Here is an 11,782-nt window from a genome sequence, read left to right on the forward strand (position 1 = left end):
ACTCAAAATAACGGGTTCATCAGAAAATGCGAACAACTGTTTCGTAGCACATGCTAATCAAATGGGCAAGAGAGACTTTACTCTAGGTTTTTTTCAATAAATTGTAACAAAAATTTCATCCAGGTTTTGCTCAAAGATAAATAACCGCTCTGCGCACATCTTTAGCGTATAATTTCCAAAATGCCAAATTTTGAGTTGTGTTNCTGTAATTTGATTTGTAATTTAGTTAGTAACAATAGGCTTTCAAAAGGATATATCGCACACCATCTTCAAAAGTGACACAACTCAAAATAACGGGTTTATCAGAAAATGCGAACAACTGTTTCGTAGCACATGCTAATCAAATGGGCAAGAGAGACTTTACTCTAGGTTTTTTTCAATAAATTGTAACAAAAATTTCATCCAGGTTTTGCTCAAAGATAAATAACCGCTCTGCGCACATCTTTAGCGTATAATTTCCAAAATGCCAAATTTTGAGTTGTGTTACTTTTGAAGATCGTGTGCGATTTGATCATTTTGTGCCTAGTACTGTCGGCGTGACCAAATTGCAACATTCGACAAGAAAGAAAATGCAACGCTGCTCCTAACAGCTGATTATGTATTTACTGTTTTGTAAATTTTCAATCAAGTTTTGTAAAACAGAAAATATAATTAAGTTCTGCGTTTTATGTTATTATTTTAAAAATATTTTCAACACTTCATAATTGTGCCAACGCTATTCCAAAATTATAATGTCCATTAACTCGGGCTACAATGAAAATGAGCGCAATAAGATACCTAGGATCATGACATTCCGGCCTAGCTATGAGGAATTCAAGAATTTTTCTTCCTATGTCGAATACATGGAACGACGTGGCGCTAATTTGGCTGGCTTAGCGAAGGTTATACCACCGCCAGAATGGGTGCCACGCAAATCTGGATACCACATAGATAATATTAATATGACAATACCAGCGCCCATCTGCCAAGTGGTATCAGGTATGCATCATTCTTCATTTCAAATTCTTTGTTTATTGCCGTCAGCTTAGCAATTGTTTATCCATTATAAGGCAAACAGGGTGAATATCAGCAAATAAATGTTCAAAAGCGTTCTATGACGCTGCGGCAGTTCAAAGAAATGGCAGAGTCGGAGCGTTACCAAACTCCGCGACATTTCGACTACGATGATTTAGAACGAAAGTATTGGAAAAATGTGACATACATTGCACCTTTCTATGCAGCAGACGTAAAGGGTTCCCTGAGTGATCCCGATTTGCGTATTTGGAATATCAATTGCCTTGATACCATATTAAACTATGTAAATAAGGATTATGGCATTGAAATCGACGGCGTAAATACAGCTTATTTATATTTTGGTATGTGGAAGAGCTCTTTTGCTTGGCACACAGAAGATATGGACTTGTATTCCATAAACTACCTCCACTTTGGTGCACCGAAAACTTGGTACGCCATTCCACCCGCATACGGTAGACGTTTAGAAACGTTAGCGAACCGCCTTTTTTACGAAAACTATCAAAACTGCAACGCCTTTTTGCGCCATAAGATGACGCTAATTAGTCCACAAGTATTGCGTCAACATAAAATACCATTTAATAAGGTTACCCAGGAAGCCGGCGAAATTATGATAACATTTCCCTTCGGTTACCATGCCGGTTTCAATCACGGTTTTAATGGCGCAGAGTCAACAAATTTTGCGTCGAAACGTTGGATTGAATATGGCAAGCGTTCCAGCATATGTAACTGCCGAAAAGATATGGTTAAAATATCAATGGAAACATTTGTCCAACGCTTCCAGCCCGAACGCTACGAAAACTGGCTCAAAGGTATTGATTACGGTTGTCACCCAGAAGAACCTGGAAAAATTTGCGCTGCCCCACCGCCCACAATCAACAAATATTACTATTCAAAAATGTAAATTTTGTACTTTGAATATTGTTTAGAACCTATTCTAAATTTCTTTTTCAACAGGAGAAAGCCGGAGTCTACCGAGTCAGTAGCATCACAATGTTCGACGCCAAAAACTAAAGACACAATGCAAAAACGTGGTTGTACATCATTAGCCGTGCCTGAAGGTCCTGCCATGAATGCGTGTTTTTCCAAAGTGCCCAAAATCATATTGACTAAAATAGATAGTGTCAGCAGTAAGAATTTAGATTTTAATGCAATAGCGGTAGTACGTCTCAAAAGACTATGGAATAATATTCCATGCAATAAGGAAGGTAAGAATCTGCTAACAAATGGTATAATAAAAAATNGGTCCTGCCATGAATGCGTGTTTTTCCAAAGTGCCCAAAATCATATTGACAAAAATAGATAGTGTCAGCAGTAAGAATTTAGATTTTAATGCAATAGCGGTAGTACGTCTCAAAAGACTGTGGAATAATATTCCATGCAATAAGGAAGGTAAGAATCTGCTAACAAATGGTATAATAAAAAACACGAAAAGAATGCGTTTTCAAACGAAAACCATTAAGCTGGATGATGAAGACTAGTCTTGTGTTGAAGATAAATTTTATTTTTATATATGTATATGTACCAGAATTAATTACTAAATATAAGTTATGCAGGATGATGAGACTGTTACCTCAGATGCATAGTGTATTAAGTATGCCGGCGGTTAAAACAAGCTAAATAGATTTTCAACCCTTCTCCAAATGCCTACATACATACATACATGTGCACATTTTATATGAATAGTTAAATGTTTAGTTCATCCAAGTATTTTCTACTTTTTTACTAATAACGTATTTTCAAATTGTTGTAAATACATATGTATAAAACATTAATATATTTCAGAAGCGATAATATGTTTATAAATCTGTGGCCATAAGCTATAATCGCCTTAGTCGAAAAACCTGAATTCGAGTAAAAATGCATTCAATATTTGCATTGTAATGTTAACCTTATGGGGAAAACAAAATATTTTCATCTATAACTTTTTAAATAGCCTAGGTAACGAGATGGGAGTATCCNAATATATTTCAGAAGCGATAATATGTTTATAAATCTGTGGCCATAAGCTACAATCGCCTTAGTCGAAAAACCTGAATTCAAGTAAAAACGCATTCAATATTTGCATTGTATGTTAACCTTATGGGGAAAATAAAATATTTTCATCTATAACTTTTTAAATAGCCTAGGTAACGAGATGGGAGTATCCCATACACATGGAATAGTAGTTGCAAAATACGATAGCATATATAACTCAATTCTTTCTTAAGTCGACTTAGCCGGTTATTGGTTATGACTACAGAAATATGTTTTATTTTTTGTNTCAATTCTTTCTTAAGTCGACTTAGGCGGTTATTGGTTATGACCACAGAAATATGTTTTATTTTTTGTATTCAGTTGTTTTTTGTCCAAGAAGTTGTTAATGTATTTTTTTGTTTCATTTACGAAGAAAGCGGAAAAAGTAATGTTTTCATACGAGCAGAATATTCACAAAATCCTAAAATGTGGTGACGTAAATCGTGACTTTAAATCGCAATATTATACAAAACTGTTGATTGCCATAAATCTTACCAAGCTAAATTATTACACTTAGCCATATACTTTCATGCAAATTTTTATGCAAATATGCATATTTATCGCTCTGAACTTTCTTTAAACTTAGATATACAATTTTGTTTCAATTTAGATATACNGTGGTGACGTAAATCGTGACTTTAAATCGCAATATTATACAAAACTGTTGATTGCCATAAATCTTACCAAGCTAAATTATTACACTTAGCCATATACTTTCATGCTAATTTTTATGCAAATATGCATATTTATCGCTCTGAACTTTCTTAAAACTTAGATATACAATTTTGTTTCAATTTAGATATAAAATTTACGAGTAATTTGTAAGGTATGTTTGTACTAACATACTGGACAACCGGAAAATAAAGCAAAAATAAAGCTCAGTATTGTTGTAGAACAGCAGTTAGTAAAAACAAATTTGGAGGTTATACTTAAAACACATTAAATATTGTTTATCATTAAATATTCCCATGCTGCCGTAGGTCAGTTTTCACGCTTTTTCAAACGTGACTATTTTATTTGTAGCCCCTTGGAATAATCTATTTGTAAATTCTNTAATTTGTAAGGTATGTTTGTACTAACATACTGGACAACCGGAAAATAAAACAAAAATAAAGCTCAGTATTGTTGTAGAACAGCAGTTAGTAAAAACAAATTTGGAGGTTATACTTAAAACACATTAAATATTGTTTATCATTCAATATTCCCTTGGAATAATCTATTTGTAAATTCCTGTTGAACTTTTTTAATTTTGAAAAGGTTTAGAGTACAGAAGCTTGCTCTAAACTAAGCCGGAAATTGAGGGTAACTGCGAAGCTGACGAATCGCCGAGAAGCGGTACGACTGCCGCCTCCTTCCGGGTAAGGACATTGTAGGTATACCAATGGCCACCTTTAAACTACAGGCTACAGACTACATCATCATGCAAGTAGCAAACGAAGCTGGGAAAACCTCCCTTCTGTTGGATGCTTCGGTAGGCTTGCATAGTTCGTTTACGATTAAAAATTGCACATCTGTACTCTTGATATTACAACAGGANGAGAAGCGGTACGACTGCCGCCTCCTTCCGGGTAAGGACATTGTAGGTATACCAATGGCCACCTTTAAACTACAGGCTACAGACTACATCATCATGCAAGTAGCAAACGAAGCTGGGAAAACCTCCCTTCTGTTGGATGCTTCGGTAGGCTTGCATAGTTCGTTTACGATTAAAAATTGCACATCTGTACACTTGATATTATAACAGGACAAGGTATCCATTCTCTTACGGATTCCTATAGGTCTGTCTAATCGGCGTACATGTTTTGAGATTTAGGAGTAAATGCGACGAAGAGGATAGTGTATAGAAACTCATCTGCTACTGCCCGACAGAAGACGATTACATACGCTTTAAGATCCATATCTACAAGATCTTGCGTAGATAGCGAAAATTAACATTATAGCACAAAGAATGTTAACTACGTCAACAATATAGTTTGACCTCGAGTCAGCGTCGCAACACCGTGGGGGAACGAAGATTACATATGGCAACACAATGGAAATACTCTCAATTAAGGCGGAACTACGCTATTCTAAACTATAATTTATGGAAATATCCAATATGTACAACCCAGGCTAAATGCTGAATTGGAACTTAGTTGCGCAAATAAGTCCTTTCCATTAATTATAGTTTAAAGCTTCCAATATTTGCCTATTGTTGTTGTAACAGCATACAAATTCTTCGAACTCTTTTGGGGAATGTTGCTAAAGTGCCAGTTATAAGTCACAGCTCTACATACTTGCCCCACATAATAAATTTTCATTGAAAATTACTTCTTACTTTATTTGCATTACATATCAGATGAATTCAATGATTAAAAACATATAGTAATCTAGTTTCGAAATAAACTGAATGACCACATGAGCATGAGTTTTTTTTTTTGTTAAGCGTCTAAAATTTAGACTGAATATAATTAGTTTTATCAATAACTATGTATTTCATGTGATCAATTAGTTAACTTATTTGTATTTATTTTTGAATGTAATATGCGTTTCATGAAGTTTGAAATTGGATAAAATGCTAATTTAACAAAAAATTGAAATATGAAATAGTTCTTATCGCCCCTGCACGATTTGTTTTTATGCGCAACCGTGGTGGTTGTTGAGTGAAGTGGACCTCGTTCATTTGAATAAAACATTTATGCCAAATAACTATAGGTATCCTTTTGTCCCTCCATACGCTCCAGATACTCCTTTTCGATTAGAATATCAATGCATTTTTTGATCACCTGCACCTTAGGTTTGAAGCGCGACGCCAATTGGTTGAGTACTTCAGTTATAAGCTGTGTGTGGTTAAGCTTCTTTCGCATCTTCATTATTCGTACAATGGCGGCTTGTATAAGCAGTTTGCGATCCTCTTCAATATGCTTATGAACTGCTTCTTGCTCCACTTTGAGCTCAGTCTTTAGCGGTTGGTTGATGTTAATGCGAAGCTTCTTGTTTTTATAATCCAAGAATAGCTCCATCACAGAGTTGGGATTGAGCGAATTCTCATCGTCAGCGCAAACCAGCAGCTTGGCTTTCATTAAGATCTGTAGCACCTGTGAATCGTTTTGAAATGAAAATAAATAAAATTTTCAAAGAATTATTAATTGCGTCGTTTTTAAGAATACCTGTTTAAGATTTTCTAAGCTGATTTGGGTATTTTCTTGCAACTGCTGCAGAGTGAATTTAGTTTGGTCATTGAATTGTAGAAGCACAGCCATTTGGAATGTGCTCGCCTGCAGTGTGTACCGATTGCGGAAGCAATTGGTCACCAAATCACCTTTGCACAGATTATACAGCCAATTCAGTTTGCGGCCGGAGTGCCGATTTGCATAGAATTCATTAAATTGCTGTACAGAACGCTCCAATTCGGAGGGCAATAAAAATGTGGTGCTCTGGTTAAACGGCCATGACCCCGACGACAATACTTCAATGCTAAAATCTATTTCTTGCGGTATTCTTGCATTTACTAAATGTTGTTTGAAGCTCGCATTCAAATCCTTAGACAAACCAATGTCTTGGAACATGCGTTGCAATTTGATCGTGTATTCATAACCGCAAGTTTGTTTTAATTTGGAAATCATTATCGCCTCGGCATCATCAGAAGCAGATGTGTGATATACGAGGCGCTTGGCAAGCATTTTCGAGTAGAACTTTTGGAAAACATCCTTATCCTCAATGTATTTGAAAACAACCATTACTTGGTTCAGATTATCTTCGAGTTCCTTGTCTTCGGGATTCTTAGAAGATTTCTTCAGCAACAAATCACAGTATTTGGCAAGCAATTCTGGCGATTTGTTGGCACTATTTGCCTGCGTCACTTCGTTCAAGTTGATGAATTTCTCACATGCCTTGTCAAGTGCTGCCACAAAACCGTTGTCGTTGTTAAAGGCTACAACAACAAGACCATGGTATTTCTTATGGACTTCCAATATGGTTTGCACGTACAACTTAGGATCGTTGGCTGCTTCGGCACCAGCTTTCTTTATGGCTTCAGTGCCTTGCTCTAATATATGATCACCAAGTATACGCTTCAGTTCGGTTAAATTTTCGGGATTACGTGCAACTAAGCTGTACATGCGTTTTAGATCATCATTCTTATTGTCATTAAGAAATTTCTGAAACTCGGCGCGGAACCGCTCAAGGTGCTTTTCAATCAATGCCTGTTGGTAGGAATTTTATAAAATATAAAATATTGTATTTACAACTATACAAATACTATTTAGTAATAATTTACATATGTTACACATCATACCTGCTCACAAGTCTTGATAAGGATATTATGTGTGCTCTCATGTAGATATGAAAACTCGTCACGATTCACTCGTTTGCTTTCCTCGTCAAGGCGATCCTCCACATGCTTCAAGTAATCAGACACCGAATAGCTACTCAAATATACTTCGGATTGTTTCTTGTAAAACTCTGCAGTTTTCTTAATAAATTTATTCTCAAAGTGGTCCCTGTAAACAGATAGTTTCTTGGAATTATCAGAATCTGATTCCTCCTCGTTGAAGCCCAGCTCCACATAAGAATTTATGACACTCTTTATGAGGTGGCGGTTTATGGTTTGGGAATTACGTTCCTCTTCAATCGATCGCAGTACAGCGTTTGTAACTGATTCATTCAGCGTTCTGAATAGATTTTCCTTCCACGTGACCAAAGCTAGTCGATAGACATCATAAATACCTTTTTGGCCCTCCTCGCATTCTCGCTTCACCCAGTGTCGATTCAAATAACTGCAAATACCGTTTAAAACTTTGCTTGAGAACTGATATGATTCCCATTGTTTGGTGTAATGTGTCAACAGTATTTCTTCGCCCTCAATATTATCAAACGCCTTCTGTAATCCGGTTAAATAAGTTTTCAGGAACTCTTTGAGACGGTCGTATAACTTCTTGCCAACGAGCTGTGCTCCACCTGCACGAGCCATCGAACGTTGAACAGTATTCACACTTGTGCAATAGTTATAAACGTATGTGTACAAGTGCATATACCGATCGGTCGATAAATTCGACTTTTCTGGCTGAAACACCTGTTTGATACCATCCTCCAGGTCGTTCCAGATTTCATCGAGACTTGTTGGTCTCACTACGGCATTGGGGCGTTGCATTTTCTTGGCTATGGGTGATGTGGCGCAAGAAGCGATGCGTGGAAACGTCGCAGAATGAGGCAATAACGCTGCTTGTGGCTCGCTCGCTTGTCTTTTTCGGGGGTTAGTCCTCTTTATTTTTGTTTAGTTTGTGATTTAGAATTTCCTGTTTATGCAAAGAAAATTAACAAAACCTGAAGCCAGTTATTACAAAACGCATATGCCAATACATGTGTGTATATATATAATTAAGTAAATAGGCTTGCAAATATATATATACATGTACATAAATGCTAACAACTAATTCAAGGTTTTCATTTACCTAATAAAGTAACAACTGCGCTATCATCTGACAAACAATTTGACCCTTTGTTTAACTTTCTGCGTTTTTCGTATAGGCAAGCAAATATAAACGCAAAATTTTCCTTTTACTCCATTCCCCTTATCATAACCACCACCTGTTCCGTTACAACTAAGGTTCCGGTAACACCTGCTATTTGTATGATAATTATCTACTTCCTTAAATTTTATCTAAAATCTTACAAAAATACAAGATTTATATTTTTTGCCTCGAAAGATTGATTTTTCTTCACTATAGTGTACACAAAAACATCTGGCAAGTCTTCCAACTTTCCAAATTAATTAACGCTACTTGGCATCAGCTATATTGTCCTCACTTGCACTAATGGATGACAACTCTATATGGAATGAGGAAGTGATGTGTTAAGAAAGGGAGGCAATGATTTCCCAACACACTTTGAACAAATTTAATATTTAATTTTTTTTCAACTTCAATTACAAAAGTTCACAAGTTTTGCTGGGGTCAACAATTTTGTGACCTCGGTGCAGTTAGCTGGCTTTGGGAAAAATGATGAATTTTAACGATATCACATTTACTTTCTGCCTATTATATTACACACCATAATCTTTTATTACAATGCATGAACTCGAGGAAACCATGAAAAGCAACCACAAATACACGAGCTTACATATTTACGTGCACGAACACGCAATATGAATTTGATTTTTTTCTATAGTCTCAAACGTAATTTTATAGACAATTTCATAGTAATAATTTTTTACCTTCTGCACTAATAATTTAGATTCAATATTTTGTAAATTTGTTGTGGAAATAATGCACGCATAATTCTCTTTGTATACAAAAATTAAATGACTTCTTATGCCTTCAAAAAACGATGACACACGACAAACGATCACGCAAGTCGAAGTACAGTAAAGTCTTCTTNATTCAAAACGAAAGGATGTCAATGTTAAAATTTGCTTTTGTAATTGCTTTAAAGGTCGTAATGCAAAAAATGTCTTCGCAAAATTTCGCTACTAATTTTTACACTTCTTCGAGGGAAGTTGGCAACACTAAACGATTTCCACGCACTGGAAATTCTTTTCACGTTACCGGATCTTCTCTGTTTCCAATAAAATTGTTTAAAACTTTTTTAGTTTAGATTTTTACAAAATATAAATGTTTTTAAATTCTTTAATATTTGATTTCTCCGAACAAAAGAAATACAGCCCCACGGGTGAATCAAATACGAGTTAAGGACTTTAATGTGGCAAGGTAAACGGATGTTAAAGTTTAAACAGACAACAGCGTTTATATGGAACAACTCGGACTTAATCCGGATCAACCGCAGTTAATTCCCCGAGTTGGTACGGATCAACGCTGCCGTCTGCTGATGCTTTTACCGTATCATGCCGATTTTTTTCATAACGCCATTAGCAATACAAAAAGCATAAGTAAAAATTCCAAATTTTATGGAAACAAAAGATTAGATTTGAGTTTTGTTATGACCAATATTGAACTGATGGAATCTGCAAAAAAAGCATTCCGGAAAATGTCGAATACTTAAAATATAATACAAGCTTACTTTTTTGGGATAGCGCACTTTTTATATTGTTACGATACCTACATACATATCTAATATTTTGTTGAAACTCATTGCATACATACATTAATTCATAAATAGTTTATTAGTATCACAAATTCGTTTCGTGTAGATTATATCAAATGGAAAATAAAGTCTCACATAATATTCATTTCTACGTTGAGAACATATTAAATAATCATCAAATAAATAAAGTTCAGTAACATATCAGGCAATACATGGGAATTCAAAATTTCGATAAGAATTTTGATCTACATAAGATGCAGTAGGTAAAGTTTGAGAATCTTCAAATCTCATAATATTCGAATTTGCTGGCGATTAACTTCAAATAGGGTTTGATCTTCATCTTCGCTAACACCATCTTCAATAGAAACCGGCAAAGGGACCAGCTCCTGTGTACTACGATCACCTTGGACACCGTACTTGCGTTCTGCACGTGATAAACGGAGCCTATGAAAAATCAAGTGAACATTTTAAAAATACTTGCGTATGAATTTAAGCTTTGTTAAGACACTTACCTATACACTTTTATGAAAATAAAAAGCATGGCCCCAATACTTAGCCCCAAGAATATATAGAATCCCGTTATGTATGAATCGGGCAAATCTTCATCATCATAGTCGAGGTGCACCTCTTTTAAATTGTGTTGAGATTCTTCTACCGTATTCACCCAATGCTCTAGAGGTTTTATCGTGCGTTGCTCCGATTGATAAGGTGATTGCTTTTGTTGGTTCGCTGCATGTGTACGTTTTGTAGTAGCTTGGTTGACAGCTCCTTCGTTTGCATTTTGCTTCGCTGCTGTTGTCTTTTCAGCCATTTCAACTGCTTGCTTTGAGTTCTTATCAACGATGACAGTTGATAATTCAGTTTCTTGGAATATATTACCTTCTGCCATCGCACTATCAGGCGGTAGAACTTTCTTCATTGTTTGATTCGCAGCAGATACGTTGTTGACAGTTATCAGCAATAAGCAGAGTATGGACAAACTATAGACATCCTTCAATCTTAGCAGAGCCATTATATTTTTAATTTCCTTCTGCAATTGATCCCCCACTTTTACTATGTACTAAAATAATACAATCGCTTAAATATTTACCTAAATTGAATCGCAAATTCCAATCGCACACCATTTCGCTTGTAATGAATTAAATGTTTTCATGCCAAAAACAATGTGGCCAGATCTTAGTGAATAAAACCTAATTTTAAAACTGGTGCTGCCACTAAGCTGCTAGGATTATTATTTTTGAATATTTTAAGGGTCCATATTGCGAAGAATTTAAGGCTGCATTTCTTTATTCATTCTGAACGTTTGGAATAAACTTTTTTGTTTATTAATTCTTTAGAACGTTCCTGATGATATGTTGACGTATATTTCAAACGCATTCTGTTTATTCCGGCTGTGAAATTGGATTATCCGGAATGTATAAAGAAACGCAGCCAAAATATAATTTCCGGAGTTGCAGCGAAACAATTACTGCTTAGCTAAATAATAATTTGTCTTTTCAACCTCTGAAAACATTTGGCATCAACTTATATCATACTCTTTTGATTTCACCCCACGTCTCAATTTTCTACGAAATGTGTCTTAACATCTGTCAAATTTCTGTTTTAACTTTGTCCCGTTTTCTCATGTGGGCAACTTGCTGTCATAAAATGTCACTTTAGTATCAGCCAATCAGATCGATCTGAACCCAATGTAGATGGCGCGGAAAAATGAAAATTGAGTTGTCAAACTACGAAA

The 11,782-nt window shown here is 35.5% G+C and overlaps 3 protein-coding genes across 8 annotated transcripts; 1 reads left to right on the top strand and 2 right to left on the bottom strand.

Annotated features, from left to right (window-relative positions):
• The first annotated feature begins 233 nt into the window (after positions 1-233).
• On the top strand, positions 234-3,267 carry Kdm4A (Lysine demethylase 4A). 2 transcript variants are annotated; one of them, XM_017635620.1, is made up of 5 exons: positions 234-978; positions 1,050-1,911; positions 1,969-2,240; positions 2,425-2,952; positions 3,141-3,267. In XM_017635620.1, exons 1-4 carry the CDS (start codon positions 732-734, stop codon positions 2,490-2,492), a joined length of 1,449 nt encoding a protein of 482 aa, XP_017491109.1. In that variant the 5' UTR covers positions 234-731; the 3' UTR covers positions 2,493-2,952; positions 3,141-3,267. The 2 variants fall into 2 exon arrangements, with proteins under 2 accessions (XP_017491109.1, XP_017491110.1); XM_017635621.1 differs by having other exon boundaries at positions 1,969-2,110; positions 2,295-2,952.
• Positions 3,268-5,392: 2,125 nt separating this feature from the next.
• Cul1 (cullin 1) lies at positions 5,393-9,372 on the bottom strand. Of its 5 annotated transcripts, none has more exons than XM_017635625.1 (5): positions 9,221-9,372; positions 8,460-8,627; positions 7,304-8,331; positions 6,177-7,211; positions 5,393-6,104 (listed from the first exon to the last, which is right to left on the bottom strand). In XM_017635625.1, exons 3-5 carry the CDS (start codon positions 8,156-8,158, stop codon positions 5,703-5,705), a joined length of 2,292 nt encoding a protein of 763 aa, XP_017491114.1. In that variant the 5' UTR covers positions 8,159-8,331; positions 8,460-8,627; positions 9,221-9,372; the 3' UTR covers positions 5,393-5,702. The 5 variants fall into 5 exon arrangements, with proteins under 5 accessions (XP_017491114.1, XP_017491115.1, XP_017491113.1 ...); XM_017635626.1 differs by having other exon boundaries at positions 7,304-8,303; positions 8,460-8,630; XM_017635624.1 differs by having other exon boundaries at positions 8,460-8,630.
• A 727-nt stretch (positions 9,373-10,099) lies between these two features.
• Positions 10,100-11,255, bottom strand: LOC108379283 (uncharacterized). The gene is made up of 3 exons (XM_017635627.1): positions 11,138-11,255; positions 10,560-11,077; positions 10,100-10,491 (listed from the first exon to the last, which is right to left on the bottom strand). The coding sequence occupies exons 2-3, from the start codon at positions 11,057-11,059 to the stop codon at positions 10,335-10,337; spliced, it is 657 nt and encodes a 218-aa protein (XP_017491116.1). The 5' UTR covers positions 11,060-11,077; positions 11,138-11,255; the 3' UTR covers positions 10,100-10,334.
• Positions 11,256-11,782: the final 527 nt, after the last annotated feature.

This window comes from Rhagoletis zephyria, unplaced genomic scaffold (assembly GCF_001687245.7).
Source record: "Rhagoletis zephyria isolate East Lansing unplaced genomic scaffold, Rhagoletis_zephyria_1.1 Rzeph_scaffold_16048, whole genome shotgun sequence".
Lineage (NCBI taxonomy): Eukaryota > Metazoa > Arthropoda > Insecta > Diptera > Tephritidae > Rhagoletis > Rhagoletis zephyria.